The sequence below is a fragment of the Sparus aurata genome, chromosome 5 (assembly GCF_900880675.1).
Source record: "Sparus aurata chromosome 5, fSpaAur1.1, whole genome shotgun sequence".
NCBI lineage: Eukaryota > Metazoa > Chordata > Actinopteri > Spariformes > Sparidae > Sparus > Sparus aurata.
Genome location: NC_044191.1, coordinates 20,334,149 through 20,353,567, shown reverse-complemented (window position 1 = coordinate 20,353,567; position 19,419 = coordinate 20,334,149). Strand labels below are relative to the sequence as shown.

General features: G+C 40.3%; 1 protein-coding gene across 3 annotated transcripts in view; it reads left to right on the top strand.

Annotated features, from left to right (window-relative positions):
* The window catches only part of dapk1 (death-associated protein kinase 1), an 82,055-nt gene that overhangs the window by 51,085 nt on the left and 11,551 nt on the right, over positions 1–19,419 (top strand). For all 3 annotated transcript variants that reach the window (XM_030416923.1, XM_030416925.1, XM_030416924.1), the window contains 9 exons: positions 2,671–2,790; positions 4,497–4,595; positions 5,721–5,819; positions 7,023–7,121; positions 7,215–7,412; positions 7,875–8,072; positions 10,920–11,018; positions 15,405–15,482; positions 17,035–17,254. In XM_030416923.1, the coding sequence (XP_030272783.1) occupies positions 2,671–2,790; positions 4,497–4,595; positions 5,721–5,819; positions 7,023–7,121; positions 7,215–7,412; positions 7,875–8,072; positions 10,920–11,018; positions 15,405–15,482; positions 17,035–17,254 (1,210 nt within the window). The remainder of the gene's footprint in view (positions 1–2,670; positions 2,791–4,496; positions 4,596–5,720; positions 5,820–7,022; positions 7,122–7,214; positions 7,413–7,874; positions 8,073–10,919; positions 11,019–15,404; positions 15,483–17,034; positions 17,255–19,419) is intronic.

Sequence of the window (19,419 nt, the reverse complement as noted above, 5' to 3'; positions counted from 1 at the left end):
AGGCTACCTTGTGACACAGGTTACCATCGGGTATTTTTCATTCCGCATTGTTCAAATGGTCGCTTAAAGCCATCGTTTCGAGCCGCATACATCGTTATTAAGCTGAAGCTAAGTCAGTGTGAAAACTGTACACTGTCATACAGCCTGCTGGTCAAACAGTATGAGAGTACTTTGACATCCAGCCCGAGCTCAGCGTCAGGTCAATCAGCTGTGGCAAATCGTGAGACGTCCAGATCAACCTGTGATACAAACACCAGTAGCGACAATGGTTCATAGGAAAGCCCAGACATGTATCTCACTCTCGGTGGTAACATGTGTCAACAGTTAACCTGGACGCTACGCTCTTAGCGCTACAGCGAGCAGCTAAAAGCTAACTAGCAGCTAACTGCTAACAGCGGTGTCCACGCCGCTCTCGACCCGCTCGGCGTGAACAAATGCTTGATACTGTTCCACACATGAGTTGTTTAAGAGTACAGAGATTCAAGACAAAGATATGAGACCGACAACATGCACTTTTGGACGATTTGTGCTCTGTAGCGCTCGTCTAGCAGTGGTTTGCAAGTCGCAGCCCCGGCTTCTCCGTGTGGATAGAAGTGTTCAAGCCACGTCAAAACGAATACACATATACATGACTTGGAGCGATGAGCAGAATGTTTTTCCTGGTTAGCGGACATGGCTCTCCAGACAGCATTCTCAAACCACACCACCAGCACATCTGGGACCCTCGCAAGTTAAAATGAACGCCAGTTAACCTGTCACACTGGTCGAGGCCATTATGCTAACTGGAGCTGTTTACAACGTTACAGAGAGGGAGGCTTGAGATCAGGAATCGTTTGCTTTTGTCTGGCTCTCCGATTTGACCAATCATGCTCTTGACTGAGGTTAGGACCTCCTACCTCCTCATTTACATATGGACACAGAAATACAGAAATAAATATATGTAGGTGAACAGAAATACAGAAATAAATAAATGTAGGTGAACAGAAATACAGAAATAAATAAATGTAGGTGAACAGAAATGTATAAATAAATAAAAAGCATTTATTCTTTTATTTATACTTTTATTTATTTATTTATACATTTATTTCAGCATTTATTTATTTATTCATTTATTTATGCATGTATTTATATATGCATTTATTTATTTATACATTTATTTCAGCATTTATTTATTTATGTATTTATTTATGCATTTATGCATTTATTTATTTATTTATTTATTTATTTATACTTATGTCAGGTTTGGTCCTCCATACTCTGTAGCACCAATACACCAGTACCATCTGCACTCTCTAGGTATCGTATTGAAATTAGAATTTCCAGCATCATAACAACACAACTGAGTACGACAGCAGTCATTAACGTCACCACTGTTGCTATGGAGAAGAAGCCAGTTAGAGATGTGAATCGGAGGCCCATTTCACAAAAGTAATTTGCAAAGACTGCTCACCTGCAGAGCACAAAGAGTGTTGGAGGCACATTTCATGGCATTGAATCTTTTTTTCTTTAGCTTTTTGTTTGTTTGTTTTTTGGAGATGTAACACAAGGAATAAATCTCATGTGACAAAGCTAAAAAATGTAAAACATTTGATCAGGCAAAGCACAATCAAGTCAGTGACTTAAAATGTGGATTAACTAATTCAGGTTGAATTAAAGGCAAAATAGGAAAGGAATTGAAACTATTTGTGTTTGATAATAGATCATGCATCAGTTCTGACACTTGCTGGTTATTAGAATTCTGTCAGTCGACCACTCATCTCATCAGCTGTTCCTTGCTACACACGTTAATTGCAAGGGAAACTTGGAGAGAAAACATAGATAGCTGTGGCTTAAGATGTCCCAATAAAAGACATTTTTTGGAGAGTTAGCTTGCCAAGTTAACAAGCATTTAAGGTTCATCCGCCTGTACATATACCTCAGAAATAACTTTTTGAGGCACAGAAGAGCATCACTCATTTCCACTGTCATCCCCACATTCCCCAATCTGTCCAGGAGTCGATCATTTAACTACATTGTCAAATTAGAGAAAAGCGAAGCACATAAGATTGTACTTTATGTTTGAGAGCTTTTCTAGCAGCTTAAACCAGAAACTCACTGTGGAGCTCAAGAAAATAAAGTGTATTTTGGGGGGGGGAAAAAAATCTAAATTCTGTGACATGAATCACAATTTTTTAGGAGGTAAAAATCCAAATACAAAGTGTGTTGAAGTAAATCCCCAGCAGGCAGTTTGCTGCTCGTGTTGGTGTAGTCATGGCTTCCCCAGCAGGGAGGTTATGTTGAGGAATGTAGCTGGAGTGTCACGCTTGGCTGTACAAATGCCACATCAGCCTCGCCTCCCTCTCTCCCCTCGCCTCCTCACCTCCCTGCCTCTCTCCTCCTCGTCTCTTTGTGCACTAGAGCATCGCAGGCAGCTGATTTCTGTGCCATGCAGCTGGAGGTTATTGGGTCACATATCACGGACGGAAAAGAAAAAGTCTTGATATATTCTAAACCTCAACTCCAAATGCAAAAGAAAAGTCTGTTTTTTTTCTGTGTGTGTTCATGCATGAGAGAAAGATGAAAGAGAGACTTAGGGGGGCATGTGACAGAAGGAATTCACAGGATTAATGTTCACAAGATCAGATCATCCTGTGAACAGCAGAAGAGTAACTGTCATCCCTACCCATTTAGGATGAGGAAGACTCTTTTGTGATGAAGGCCATCATCCACGCCATAAACGACGACAACGTCCCTGGTCTGCAGCACCTGCTCGGCTCCTTGAACAGTTATGACGTCAACCAGCCCAACAAGGTGACCAATACAGACACTGTACTTTACTTACAGCTCAAGTTCTTTGAAACATGTTTTTATATAAAATTGTATTACTTTAGAAGGGTTACATGTCTCTGATTCCATTTTTCTAATGAATCCAAACCTCCAAGGTCATGTCTATAAAAGTATTCAGTGCAGTCGACATTCCCACACACACACACACACACACACGCACACACACACACACACGCACACACACACACAGACTCTTCCAGTGTCATCACTGAGGCAGACTGGTCAAGACTCTGGGTGTCCACATGCTGTAGCCTGGAGCGAGTATAACTGCCTCTTTTAGGGACTGAATGAAAGCTCCTGATCACAAGATTAAGAAATGTGTTTAGTGAATCTTGTGACTGTACGTTTAGTGCTTCATTGTCAAAGACTTCACAACAGAAAAACAGTGTTTTGGTCTTTCCAGAGATCTGGTTCAGGTATTGGTTGTTGTGCATAGATGTAAATGTATTTTAAGCTTCAGTGGAAGAGGTGATTGTTCTTATGCTGATATGTTTTGATTTTCTTCGATCAATTTAATTTAAAGCTGCAACTAGTGCACCACACGCAAGGTCCCCCTGGTCCAAAGTCAAAACAAAACAAAAGAAAACTCCAAACAGAATTTAACATATTTAAACATGCTCCCAATTATACTCAAAAATTGTCTCAAAAAGTGGCACCTGTGCTGGTATCCGAATTCACAACTTTAGCAACACGTTTAGTGAAGAAACCATTTTGTTTATACACTGTATGAAAATAGACTTTTGGCAATGGCCATTTTAAGCAGAAGAAATTTCTCAGCAGCCAACAAGAAACAATTAGTAATTTACACCTTTGTCCATCTATCTTTCTGATAAAAAGACATTGAAGACTCAGAAATGAAAAAACAGAAATAGATGTTTGAGGTGGATGACAGAGCTAAATATGGAGAGATCACAAATCTGAGTTTTCTTAAACAGGAATGTTAAAGATATGCACTGATAAGTTCATTAATGGCAGTATCCATGCATTTAGATATGTATATTTTATCTATAAAAAAAAAAGAAGAAAAGAAACAAAGCGTAGCTTAAAAATGGTCCACAGATGCATGTATTGTATGACAAAATAAGATGAGGAGTGCAGGTGAGAACCAAATAGTCTCTATTTTTTTTTGTACAACAACCTGATACTTCATATCCAGGCTTGACAACTCCCTCATCTTCATTCTGCTTGCCGTTTCAATGGAGAAGAGATGCAGTTTGTTTGTTGACAGCTGATGGGAGATGGGGGGACGTGATGTTATTAAACTCAGTGAAGTATTGAGGAAAAGAGGAGAGACTAGCACTACCACTACATTTTGTCTAACAAACTGATAATTGCCAGACTTTGTTCTCTGTATAAGCTCAGCTGGTTCAGAAAAGGCCATCTTGCTATTTTCTGCCATCCTCTTTCCTTCTTTGCTGTTAACTCAGCTTGTATTTCCATCACAATGTGGATGTTTTAAGGCAGTTAAGAACTCGATGCCATCTAAAACCTGAGAAATCATCCACTTTTATTTCCTGAATACTAAAAATGAGCGTACTCCTCCATGTTCTTCATGTGTCATTAAATGCTGACAGAGTGAGGCTCACAGCTCCATCTGTAGCACACATTTAAGAGACATAAACACATCATGGATGCTGAAAACTGAAAATTACAATTTGTGTACATTGCAGCACGGGACTCCTCCCCTCCTGATTGCAGCCGGCTGTGGCAACATTCAGATCATTGAGGTGCTGATGAGAAAGGGTGCGGAGATCCAGACCCATGACAAGGTAAAGATTTTGTTTGTGGTAATCAGTGTGGTGCTGACAGCCAGCTGTAGAGTTTAACAGACAAGATGCAGTACAGGCGCCGGAGCTGCAGTAATGATGGCAGAAGAATGTGACAGACTGTCATTTGGATTATGACGGGGGCTATCTACACTATAAATAAATGTAGCCATGAACTCATTGCACTCGGCGGTGCTGCACAAGGACCTGGAGAGAATAGTTATGCTATACTGATATGTTTTAGATAGATTGATAGATTTGATCTGTACATACAGGACAGCTTCAATGCATAAAGAAAAATTACTTACAAAATAAACACAGTCTGGTCTGCTGGCCACTGAGCAGCTACACTGGGGTGGTTGTGGATAAGTGCCTTGCTAAATGGCACCTCAGTGATAGTAATGAGGGAGCGCTGCCTTTCACTTTCCCCACCCAGATTTGTCCTACTGAACTTAGTGGGGAAAGTAAAAGGCAGCGCTCTTTCGCACTTTCAAGGAATCTGAACTGGCAACCCTCCAGTCACAAAATTGTTTCCCTAACCTTTAGGCAGCTAGAGCCCTTACATACTTTGCTGTCACTGTTTTATAGTTTCTGCTTAAGAACATGAACTAAAGATTTGGGGCTGATAAATAATTCAATATTATCAGCAATCGCATTTCTGCATGAAGCTAACTGCATTATCTAGAGGTGATCAAAAAAGTAAACTTGCATTCAAACTGGTATAACTTCAAGTCAGCATTTGTTACACTAACTAATCTCACATCTGTTGTACATCTGTAATTGTTTTGTGTATTATATAGCATCACAGAGCAGTCAGGATAAAAACAAAATAATAATAATGACACAATGTCAGCAGATTTTGAGCAAACCCTGTTTTAAACTGTTTAAATGGATTAGGTGACATTCAACAACAACAGGTTAGGTTTTGCAGTTCTATATATCAGGTAGTTTAACAGGCAGGATGCCAGCACATCCTCAAATAGCTCCAAGTTCTTTGTCAGAAATATTCTGTGCAGTATTTAGAAGGATGTGTTCATATCATCTGGCTGCAGGCGCAGTCCCAGAGAGCATGATTTTGTAGTAAAGGTCAGGGATAAATCCTGGAATTTTCTTCTCTTGAACTGTCAGAGTGGAGCCAACGCTATCTACTACGCAGCGAGACATGGCCACGTGGAGACCCTGAAATTCCTCCATGAAAAGAAATGCCCTCTGGATGTCCAAGATAAGGTGAAACAAGTGCCTCTTTTCCTTTCTCTGCATGCATCTCACATACAAACATACGCAAACACTCTCATGTACACAAACACACATATACACACTACTACTCACCACACTCAGTTATCTATCAGCAATTATTCCAACAATCCAGCCCCCCCTACCCATCGAACCTCTTGAGAAGCATTGCTTTGATTCTCCAAAATGCCACGCACGCACGCACACACACACACACACACACACACACACACACACAAATTCACACGTTCACACTCGCCACAGTGAGCACCTGGGGAGAAAACCAGTTACTCTGACATTTTATCAGCTTATTTGCTGTTGCTATAGAAACAGGTCTTGCTGAGGAAGATTTTGTGTGTGTGTGTGTGCCCCTGTGTGTGCCCCTGTGTGTGTCCCTGTGTGTGTGTGTTTGTGTTTGTGTTTGATGCTGGTGTAGCCTCGATCACAGAGCTTGCTTGGGCAGCCGAAATCCCCAAAGCATTTACCAATCTCCCCCATCACCTTACCCACTGGTGTTGCCCTCTTCTGGCAGTCCTACTGCACCAGCTCGGAGCTAATCTGCACTCCAGGCACTTTTCCTGATTATTATCTAGTTCCTGTCCAAAGATCATTAAAGTTTCATCTCACTTTATTACACTATAACCCTGAACTCACAAGCTGAGGTGTCTTTCTGGAACCAAGTAATTGTCTTATGAGAAAGGGGTAGCCATCAGACCTTTTCAGCACCTTTTTAACAAGGTGAATCTTTTCCATCCTCTGTGTTTTCATGTAATTGCCCTAATTGAATAGACCTGTGAAGTTTTTTATCTACAGCATAAATCTCTTAGAGCCTATTTTTAAGTTCACTTTCCCACCTACAAGTGAACATGGCATCTCGGGTGCCATTTTACATAAGCAGCTTCTCAGCTAACGAGCTTCTGCTCTGACTGGCAGCCATGAAGTTAAAGCTGATGGATCAATTTTTAGTGAGTCGGTTGTCTGCCCATATGCAGGAAAGTAAAATCTGATTGTTTAAGTGGAAGTATCTGAAAGTTGCTGACTCAGCATGACTAAACAGGAATTTGGGTTTCACTTGTCTTATACTTCAGCGTATGAAGAAGTTGAGGGATGTTCCATCATAGGATTTATTTGCTTTAAAATGATTTCCCTACATGAAGGTATGCGATAAGCTCAGTTAATCTTTGTTATCTCTTCCAGTCCGGGGAGACCGCTCTTCATGTGGCGGCTCGTTACGGCAACGTGGACGTGGTGAGCTACCTGTGCAGCATCAGGGCCAACCCAGACCTAGCCGACAGGGTAAGCACATATGCATGCAGCAAAATGTCCCTGGTGTTTTTTCAAGAGAAACTTCTTCAACCAATACTTTGCATTCCACAACTTCGTCTACAGGAGCAGGAGACCCCACTGCATTGCGCTGCGTGGCACGGATACTCTCCAGTAGCACGGGCACTCTGCCAGGCAGGCTGCCATGTGGACGCAAAGAACCGCGAGGGAGAGAGTCCACTGCTGACGGCATCTGCTCGGGGCTTTGTGGACATTGTGGAGTGCCTGGTGGAGCACAGGGCTGATCTAGAAGCAACTGACAAGGTGATCATCCCCGAACACTTCAGCTCAGCACGGCTCCTAATGGAAGATTTATTTTGGCATAACATACCTTTTGTCTAAGTCTTAACATTTTATTACAACACAGTGATTTATTTACAGAGTTTTATTCTTGAGTTTTGCATAAGAAAGAAACATGAGTTGACAGTTGAGCAGTTTATTCATGGATATCTGTCTTCCTGCTGGTTTTTCCATTTGTATAAAGGCAGACAGTGCACCCAAAAAAAAACATATTTGTTAAAGAAGTCTGATGAAAAAAATTATATATATGATGAAAACCTCATTCACCTCTCAGAACATCACAGACTGATTGAGTACCTACATTTCTGCATTACTCTTACCTTGCTGTTAGCCTGCTGTTAGCCTGCTATTAGCCGGCTGCTAGTTTGAACCTGAACAGACACACAATATATGACATTTGAGGATTTACACTGCGTGTCTCTCCAGGACGGCCACACAGCCCTCCACCTGGCCGTGCGGAGGTGTCAGGTAGATGTGGTACGCTGCCTCCTCAGACACCACTGCCACCTGGATCAGCAGGATCGCCATGGTAACACACCGCTCCACATTGCCTGCAAAGACGGAAACCTGCCTGTTGTCACGGCGATCTGCAGCGCCAAAGCTAGCCTCGACCTCCCGAACAAGGTGAGGACAACCACTTCCCACCACACTGCATGCTCTTTTAGAGTAAGAGAAGCAGCCCGGCTTCTAAAAACTGGTCTAATATCAGGTTGTAATATCAGGTTGAAATATCAGCAGCAGTTAAAAGGTACATTTACTTCTTAAATGTTGTGGTAAAGATGGATAAAATAAATGTCAAATGACATTTTTATGAAGCGAAGCTTGCTTGTGGGGAATAATTTGGGATTTAGAGTCTTGCTCAAGGACATTTAGGCAAGTGGGCAGGAGGAATCAGGGATCAAACCATTAGCCCTTTTCTTTAGGCATATCCAGATCTTTCTCGATGGTCCTTGTGTGCTTCGGGTTCAATTATGATATGTGATGATCTAAATTGGATGAACTGAACCTTATTTTTCCTGTTGTGTAAACCAGAAATTATTTGACCAAATTCTGCTCGTAGCATTACGAATGAACAGCTATCAAGTCAAAGTGCATGTTTATGTGTATGTTATTGGCATATTCAGATCCAGATTTTACTGTTGCGACACCAATAACATTTCTATCTCGTGTCCTCATTTTAAAATGTTCCCGTTTTAAGCTATGAGTAATTTTGACATCTTACATAACCTCCAAAGACGGTGATTGTTGTACAGCTGCCAGCTGCTCACTGGCAGTGTTATGTGATCACCTCCTTGATGAGTCAGCTCAAAAATTGTTGAGATTTTCTAAGTATGTGAACACCTCTGTCCATTTCACACTACTATACATGGTTTCTGCTTGGCCCCTTCCAATCAAGGGAAATGTTAAGGTTGCAATGATTTTAGGAGCAAGTGTGCTTTCACTAGCCACATGAAGAAATAGTTTTGTCCGTGCCAGGCCTTATACATCACTGCTGGACCTCACTAATGCTCGTTTGTGTTTTAGCAGTGTATTCAAGTGTTATAGAAGAGTGTCTTTAGCTGCATATTAATGGATTAGAAATGAGCTGTTATTAACAGATGCTCAGTTGTCCACATACTTATGGTCATGTAGTGTCGCTGTTCTATCCACGCTACACAGAGGTTTATCACAGGCCAAACAGGGATAAATAAACACAGAAAGCAAACATATTATAGGGATTAAAGGGATTTCTGAGTATAAATACAGGCACCCTGCAGATTTTTGCTGTGTGAGCTAAACTAATGGGCTCATAAATCTGACATTCAGTACATTACTTGTAATAATATTTCATTACGGTCTGCTTATTGTAGTAATAGTTGAAATTCAGAACTCATTTAGCATTACTTTTGTTTTATTGTGAGCATTTTGTGGCCCTAAAATGGTCTTGGCTCTGTACATTTTGGGAAAGAGAAGCTTTTATTTTATTCAAGCGAACTGGTCCTTTAAGGGGGATATATCTGACTGACGATCCTATCCTGCTTTGCTTCTCTGCCAGGCACGACTTCCCACATGCTTCTGCCTTTGGTGATTTCACTTTCTATTTTGACAGCATCCATTTTAATATATTCTGCGATGGGATTGCTTTTCCCAGACACTGGTAGCCCCCCTCTTTTTCGCGTTCGGAAACATTTATTTTTTCTCACAGTAGTTCGAGGAAGTGAGGTGCATCAGGAGCAGACAGCACTGCTGGATGTGGGTTTTTTTTTTTCATTATATTCCGGTTCTGCATTTTCTTAGAGCTTATCTAAGACAGCATACCACACATAGCTGAGTCTGTGCATGTATTTGTCTACCCTGTCAGCTTTAGACTCTGGGGAGAGAAATGAGAGGGGTGGAATTGAAAATGTCTCATGTTCTGTATACAGTAGGATAGACAAGGATGATTGCTTCCTCTTTTTTCAAGTTGTGACAAACACGAATTGATTGAAATGCTGCTATTCAGGATGTTTTTGCAGCAGGTATTGATATTTTCCCAAGCTTTTCTTTTATCTTCCGGCAGAGAAATCTGTTTCAGTATGTTTAAGGCGAAGATAAATGCCATTACAGGATTTCCACTTTGCTTGTACATTTTTTTTAACCCCATTGAATCACCTTCTACCAGTCAATAAGAGGCATCTGGACCAGCCAGCAGACTCCTTATATGTTTACCTGTGGCTTTCAAGGCATTTTCTTGCTAACAGTGCTAACAGTAGTCAGCCAAACAACTAAAGCTCAGCCATGTGAGTGTTGAGTTAAGCTGCAATCTTGCAAGAGAACAAACAAGAGAAATTATGCACTTTAGGAGAGAAAAAAAAAAATATTTGGGCGGCGCTGCAACGATCTGTGTCACATAATATCATAACCGCCCTTTAACCTATCGTCAGTGATGATTCATATCTGTGCAAGCTGCAAACATGTGAACATATCTGTGTATCAAGACAGTCACCGTGTGCGCACTCAATGTTCAGTGCAAGATATAAGCCCCAAATTACACTGTTCATATCCATATAGCCATGTCTTTGAGGATCCTTTACACACATCTCTGCTGACATGGGCAGGTGACTAAATTCCTGACACGCTGACCCTCACAATCATGTGAAAGCTGACAGTGTAACTTTGGCTTTCGTGCCCGTATACACATGTATATCCCTCCCTTGTGGTAGTCACAGAAACTCTTCTCTCAGGAATGTCTCATCCTGCAGATTTATTTAGATCCACTTGTCATACAAATTTAAACAAAATGTTCTGCTGAGTAATGTCTGTTAAATCCAGATTTTTATAGTTTATTGAATGTTAGAATGCAGATTTCAAAACCTGAAATGTTTTGTATTACTTTTCTCAAGGTCAAGATTCATTATGTCCCATACATAAAGGTATATGGTAGTTATATTATCACATGTCACCCTGTATTGACTGAAAACTAATCTGTGAAATGATTCTGTGTTTATTCAGTATGGCAGAACTCCGCTCCACCTGGCTGCTAACAACGGGAGCCTTGAGGTGGTCCGTCACCTCTGCCTGCATGGAGCGAACATTGACGCCGTCACCAACGTAAGTCACACTCAGCTTTCTTCTTTTCACTGTTTTCTTTCACTCTTCAGTCGCAGCAGCCTCACATTGCTCACACTGCAGTGTAGTGAGAGTATATCTCAGGCACTGAAGGCAACACAAAAAAATGTCGCCATTTCAGTAAAATTAAGTCGAGCATTTTGCATTTTGATTAATGTACTGTTTTATACATGGACACTGCTGCTCTGGATAGAGCTGAATACATCAGTATGTAGAGAGCATTTGCCAAGATGACAGACTGTACTGCATCTTCTGAGGGATGTTACAATAGCTCATTGAACCAGATGGCATGTGTCACATACAAGCCTAAGTACCATAAACTAAAGACTTCTCTGTCTCTATTTGTTTAAAATGGCTTATTTGCTCATGAGTTCTTGATATTCTGTTTGAGCTGCAGAGAAAGTCAGTGCTCACCTCTTACACACATTTCTTAATACAAGTAGAAAAGCTAATGGCAGCTTTTTAACCCAAAATGGATTTAATCTGTAGAAATACATTATTTATAGCACTGCCCTCTTTAATACTCTACTGCACTGCCTTTTTTCCACAATCTCTTCCTCTGTGCGCTTAAAGCTTAAAAAATTTACTTTGTTCACTATTGTTCATTATTGAAATGAATTAAACCCGTTGAACCCTGATACTTGACTTAAATTTTATTAAAGTAGCTCCAAAGTTTTGACAAAAGTTTTTCCTTACAGTTCATTAGCAGCTTTAATACTGTACACTGTCCGTCTTTCATGGTCTATATCATTTGTACACTGGCAGTGTTCAAACCCAATGCCTCCCAAAGTTTTAGGACTTTGTTGGCTTGTTCATAATTTTATTCAAATGTATGTGTAATTTAGTCAAGAATATTTGTTATCTTTAGAATCTCCACTGGGAGTGAAAATGAACCAATATGATATATAACAACAAAGCTGAGATGTGTAACGTGCACCCCAATAGATTTTACCACTTGTGAGAGTTAAAGGAAGGAAGATTATAGCAGCTTGGAAAAGTTGTAGAGGAGGAAAAATGGTTTCCTGACAAATGAAATGTAAAATACAAATTTTGTCAAAATGGTTGGTTAGACAATCAGTACACATAACATTTGTATTGTGAAAGTAATTTGTAGCAATATTTTTCCAAGAACTACATGTCTATTCTTAAATAAATACAGTTTCCTAAGAAACTAAGACTTCTGGGTTAAAAATTACAGTAGTTATTTATTATACAGATCTGTTATTTCCTCATTATTTTCTAATAATTGTTATGAAGTTTCTTGGAAAAAATATGGAAATAATAATAGTTATTCGAGTTTAATTTAGTTAGGTCATCAGTTTGTTGATTTTTAGAGAAATTTCATTGAAAGAAGTACTTGTCGGAGTAAATATAAATGTTTTGTTAATTTTATTTTTGTTAGTGTTTTTGTTTAGTGACTGTGAATTTTATGCTTAATGTAGTAGTTTTACATGTCCTGCTGAGCAGACTAATAGAGGTCTCTGCCCCCCTATAATTAGTACCAATTTACAAAGTTATTTCCAATAAATGACTGGACAGTAATTGGGGATCTTTACCAAAGTTACTTTTCAGGACACATATATTCAAAGAATTTATTTAGAAGTCAGTGCATCCGCTGTACTCATTAGTATGTGTCTCTAAATTAACTTGCATCAACCAAATTTACAATGGATTTCTCAAACTCAGGTACACTATTGTACAATGAAGTAGTGAATGAGTTGTCAGTCATGCAAAACAGGTTAATAATTGTGCAGAAAAGAGACTCGTACATTTCATGACTTCGTTGAGTTGTTTTTGCAGTGTGTGAACAGCAGGTAAGGCGTTGGGTGCCCCAACAGCCGCAGGCTGACAGCTTATCAAACTGTTCAGGATCAAATAGCGAGCATGTTGTTGCTGTAGGTGTTGTAGCCTCATTCACACATTTTATCTGGATGGGAGGGTTTAACCTCTGAGATACTGTAGGTGGGAGTTCATGTCCAATGATTTTTAGATTCTGTACATAAAACCCTTTCTGTCCCTTGACCATGATCTCCCCTTACTGTGATGGGATTATTATATACTCATTGACAACAAAAAAGGATTGTCGAATAACCGCATATGAAGTGTCAGAATCTGCATCAGGAGATGAAAAACAGTTTACTTTATTTGCTTTCTTGACATCAATTGTTTTTTAAATGTTTAATTTGGATAATCAGATGTCAGAAGGCTGGCATAGAACTGGCATTTTCTAAGAGGCTTCACTATGGGATGTTCCACACTGAGGTTCCTTGTTCTCTCTCCCTGCATTCTCTAGCTGTTAATATTGCATGACAGCTGATGTGCTATGCATGTTTAATCTGGAAAGCACATACTGACATGTATAATTCATTGTCCAGTGGCCCGCGGTCAGTGGTTTGATGTTGAGCAGCTGGGGAGGGATACAGGATGCTTGATGCTCAATTTATATGATTTTAGTCTTTTTTAATTTGTCTTTAGAGAATAAGATAATACATTTATCACTTAGCAGGGTCAGCTACATGGAACAATTCACATCCGACAGTTTGGATTTGAATTAAATTTTCGGCCTCTGTTGTATGTCCTCATTCTCCTCTACAGTTGCCTCTGTTGCACAGCCTCGTCAAACACAGACACTTCTGGATAAACCAAACAGATTTTAGTCTGAAAAAAAAGTACTACAGAGGATTTTATATTCCAATTTTGTGGCAAAGATAATACCTGCAGATCATAATCTCTGTTAGTTACCAAGGAGCAATAGAAGCATTCATGACGCCCTGAAAAGAATGAGTCCCATGAATTTTCTCACAAGTAAATCCCACTAAGTGGTCAGTTTTTGCTGCGTGCTGCAGTTCATTTACATTCACATTTCTGACATTTAGCCAATCCAAGCAACTTAAAGGTCAGTGTTCTCATGTGCTCTTATAATATTATGTGACCTTATCAGAGAGGCATTATAGAGAAAAAAAATACTCAAAGCAAGAAGAGAATAGAGCCAGAAAATGTTCTGATAAAGCTTCGGATTAAAACGGTGAGTAGTCTTTATTCTTGATTAAACAATCAGTGATCAGTGTATTCTCATAACAAACCCTATTGAACATCCCTTGCTCTCATGGTGTTTAGAAGTAGGAAGTGCTTTGTGGGCGTTTCACGCTATAGAGGCAGTTTTTTCCCTGTGGAGCAGCAGCCAGAGCCGGACAGTGACAGATGGCTGTGTGAAAGTGAGAGAGACGAAATTTGTCGGGACTTAGAAGCTTTTGTGTCAGTGTGTTCAAGGGAAAATAAAGAGCGTAACAAATCAGGGCAGTTCTGGAGCTGGAAGGAGAGAAAGAATGAGTGCACATACTGTACGTACTGTGTGTGTGTGTGTGTGCGTGTGCGTGCGTGTTGTCGTTAATCTACTGGAATCAACTCAGTGTAGTGCACTAAGGGTAACTCACTAATCCTTTATTATTATTTTTAATTTTGTTTTCTGCTAACAGGTGTTAGGAATATGCATATGATGAAATAAAAGTTATGTAAGGGACTCAAGGGATTCTGAGTCAGTTTGGGTTTAGTCTGAATAGTACAAAGAAAGAAAGAAGAATTCTGTGGTGTGGACACATGAGGTTACCAGATCTCTGTATCCTACTCCTCATCTCTGCTTGAGGCTAGATGCTCGATGCTGCATTAGTGTTAGCCGAATCGACGACTGAATTGTGTGTGGTTAAGTTGCATTGTGGGTAACATAGGCCCAAAATGTAGTGTTTTTAGTATTTTGTGTGGAATAAAGACCACAGTATAGGTGGTTCTGTGCCAAATTGGTGTACTACCTTTCAGAATGTGTGATAACTGTGCATCTGAAAGAATGAGGTTGTTAGAGGTTAGTTCAGTAATTTTACTTGTAGATTAGTGTTTTAATTAAAACCCGCACCAGTGGCTTAAAATGGATTAGTCTGAATGGAGCAGTCAATCTCACCTGTTTTCGTGTCTCACTTTTCTGGATGTTTTGTTGTCTTATGTTGAAATAAGTAATCAGGATATTACATTGTGATTTGGCGAGTATACTTGAATCTGAACAACTTGCTTGAACCATGATATTTTCAAAACTGGGTTGGTCGGTCTAAAAAAAAAAATTGGTTTTGATGATTAACAAGAGCTCTGGAGCAAACACAATGAAATTAAAAAGATGGACAGAAGCTGTGTTGCACACTAATCGATGTGCAGTAGTAGTACAGCCTTTTTCTAAAAATGACAGGACTTAAAATCTATGAAACATTATGCTTCTTCCATGAAATGTCAGCAAAAATAAACAAAATGTGGGGGATTATCTGTTTCTGCAAGACTGCTCATGCATATACTTATCCCCTCTTTCTCTCTTCTCTTCTCTCTCAGGATGGGAAGACAGCAGAGGATTTGGCTTATGCTGATCAACATGAACTCATCGTTGCGTTGTTGGGCAAGCTTAAAAAGGTAAAAAGTCACATGCAGTGTGAGAAGTTAAGCCAGTGATTTCTTTATGACGTCGCTGTTTAGATCTAATGAAGGGGAAACTCTGCGTGATGGAAAACCGGGTTTCAAAAACACTCCTCACACTTTCAGGTCTATTTCAGTGCAGAGGTGTGGAGAGAGACGTCTCCAATGGGAAGGTGTTAGATTTTATCATCCCACCCCATCTCTTTGGCATTTTTAGACTGTGTGGCAGCACTTAACACAACACATACAGTTAGTTGTGATTTTTTGTTTTGAGCAGCTGTTTTTGACATTCACCCATCTAGTAGCTTATTGAACGTTAGAGCGACGCTTCAAAACGTTGTAATGCTTTGTTGATGTTATCATGATGCATTTTAGCCATTTTTATCCAAAATGGTTTCCGCTTTATTGAATGTATTGAATGAAGTGGCCGGGCTTCCGCACAACAAGACACAGGCCACCTTCCGTTCAGGGGAATGGGGAGTTCAGTCCAGTTTTCCCAGTCTGACGCGAGTCACATCCACCAGAACACACAGCGTTTTTTCAAAAGCTAACTGTTAGCAACTTTTCCTCCAATCCATTTTTTTCCAAGAAACCTGCTGAGATTCAGTGCAGAGCGCGAAAACATGACAGCAGCAACTGTGAAAACAGTCATCGTCTGCATATGCTGGGCTAATTTAAGACACTTTAACACACTGAAGACAGGTTTGAAAGAAAGACTGACTTCCCAAGAAAAAAAAAAACAACCTGTTCCCTATAACTTTAGAAGAGCACACGGCACATTCAAAATAATGTATTTCTAAACAAGAAGTTGTATTTAGCCCAGATGTGAATCACAACTATTGAAATGAGAAGCTTTATTTATTGAATGTGTTAACATAACCTTGGTGGGAGTAGGGAGTCATTTTAAGATCCCACACAACCACTCCACTTCTCTGATGTCTGACTCAGCTTTTGTATGATTAAAAAAGTGTCTTGCATGTTAACAAATGTTGAACTGGCAGAATAACCGCAGGGTACAGAGGAGCCAGCCGTCTTCGGAAATGGCTCCACTTGTTTATTTATCGGAGCGTACAGCGTGCCCTATTTCTTTACACATAGAGACTTTGTGTATTAGTAGGTGGATCATTTCAACTTGAACGTCAAAAAATACAAATAATTCATTTTGGCATTCATTCATTGCCCAACATTTCAAGAAATTGTGAGACTTTACAACCTAAAAAACAAAATCCTCTTCATTTTGAATTGGGCTATTGATAATTTTTTCATCATAAAAAATGTCATGATGAAGCTACGGCGCAGTGTTTCTGCTGGTACCATTTTCCCAACTAGGAGGTCTACTCCTAATCTGTCAGGTGTTTTTGTAAGAAGAATGCACAGTATGTGGAACAAACTCTGATGAACTGAAGCCTGTCCTCGGACTTTTGAGGCTCACTGAAATGAAAGCGTGTGGGAGTTGCCGTACAGTAGATGAACATTTATCTTTATGTGACCTGAACTGTCAGTTGTTTTAATGAATCCTTCCTCTGTGTGGTTGTTTTTTGGGGGTCAGGACAATCACAAACTGAGCTACATCCAGCAGCTGCGGCCGACTCAGACTGTCCAGCCCAGGATCAAGCTGAAGCTGTTCGGACACACTGGAGCTGGGAAGAGCAGTCTGCTGGAGTCTCTGAAATGTGGCATCCTGCGCAGCTTCTTCAGGAGGAGGAGGACGACACGCATGACCAACACAGCCCGCCACCCCAACTCCCCCATCAACTCCAAACCCCCTGGTAGGTGACAGACTGCTCTGGTGAAGCTGGTATAATCCTTCACAAAATTAAGCTTTCACCTGCCAAGGAGCAGAATGATTTATTCTTCCAAAACAGGCCAGAATAATTAGTTTGCCGTTACATTCAGTGCATAGCATAGTGATTATTTAATGCTTGGTCCTCTTCTCAGACATTTCATCATTCATCAGGTTCATCTTGAAATGCAGTGCTACAGATTTGCGAAGGATGAAAACAATGATTCCAGTTTACCAAATCTTGTTTGTCTTTTTTTGTCCTCTTTGTATAAGTTTGGCCCCTCTGTTCTGTAATTTTCTACATTTAACTCACAAAATTCAGCACTCAAAATGAATAAGATTACAGATAGGGCATGTTGGTGAGTAAAGTGTTGTCGTAACTAGTGGGAACGGTGACCAAACCTGGAATTATCATTTAAGTAATCTTTAAGTATGAAAGATGTGAAGCTGGAAGAGCATCTGCAAACATTTAGCTGCTGTTGTTTGTGTCAAGCCAGTATAACAAACCTGCCAATCAGAAGCCTGTTTGCAATGATCTCCTACCTTGATAGAACCCTTGTAGTTATGCACTAAAGACACACTTTACCAGCAATAACCTGAAGAAATCTGGTGTGGATGTAAACACACCCTTCACAAAAGAAACCAAACCACACAAGTGCACTCAATCAAACTGTAAAGCACCAGCGCAAACAGTGCCCTGCTTCTCACCCCCGTTCACTAAACGATTAACCCAGCAACCCCTCATCACAATTTAAGTAACCCTTGATATTAACTCCAATAACCCCCACTGGAGTCTAATAGAAGAATCAGTCCATTTTTGTTTCTGCTCCGGGTCTTCTGAAAAAAGCTTTTTAGTGTAGATCTGTTCTGCACACGGGGAGCGACCTGTGGTAATGTGACATGTTCACTGTAGTGTAATAAAACGTGAGTGAGCGCACACTCACCCACACTTATGTTTCTTCAATCTTTCTGTTTGCACTCTATCCACCCTCCCTCACACACACACACACACACACACACATACATACCATTGTGTTTCCTTTTAAGCGCTCTATTTAGCGGCGCTCAGAGCCATTACCTCCCAGACAGGCACGGTGCTCGCTCAGATAATGGTCAGTTACGTGAGGCGTATAGTGTTACCAATCCCATCCTCTATACTATCTGGAAATCTGTAGCCTGTGTTGGACCTGAAGGGAGTTTGAAAGAGTTTTTTTTTCTCGTTTTTTCAACTCTTGCTGAATTCAGTGACGGTCCTTATTGACTGTGTGTTATATCTGCAGTGATACGTGACGTGAGTCAACAGAAACACAAAGAAGCAGGACTGAGAGGGAACAAGTGCCATCATGGTGTCCATTTGTCTACTTTGTAGATTTTGTATTCAAACTAAATCAATACAAGCATCCATTTTTTTCTTTTGTAGGCCTGTTGAAAGCCAAAGTGTGGCACATTAAATGTGTATATGCCTTCGTCCAGTGTCGATGCCTTATGATACCGCTGGCTACAAAACTCACCTTTACACCTGAAAGTATTCTGCACTCTGGCCATTCAGGTTGCTCATGCTTCAGTTATTTGAGAGGGACTAATCTTCTTTTATTCATTCACTTTGTAAATCTTTTTTGTCATTTATAAATCATGCTTTCTTTCAAGAAACTTTGTGATAGTTGGCAACTAACACAAACTTATGAGCAGTTGTGCATCCCTGGATTCCAAATCTACAGCATCCGTCGTTATTTCAAAAGTTGCCTGACCTAAAACCAGAAACCAAACATGGCATCAAGTCCATTTTGCATCGACTGTAACAGACTTCTTACCCTACCTGTGGTTAATGCAAGACCTTACCCTTCCAAAAAACTAGTTCAGCTAATTTGACCAAAGCTGATGTGAAAAGACAACAAAAATATTAATATTTTTTTTATTATGATGCACTCCAAATTTGAGAAAATATATCAAACAAGGAAGGAAATAATTGAAAAGCCTTATAATGGCTAAACCATTGAATGGCCAATGGCCCTGATGCGGACCTAGTGGTCAAAACATGTTAGCAGAAATGCAGTACAAAAATTAAAACTGCAAGCAGTGATGAACGGGCCCTCGCAGTCCGCGCGCGCGTCGGGGCATGCCGCCGTCCAAACGCGCCGCGGTTTAAGCCCC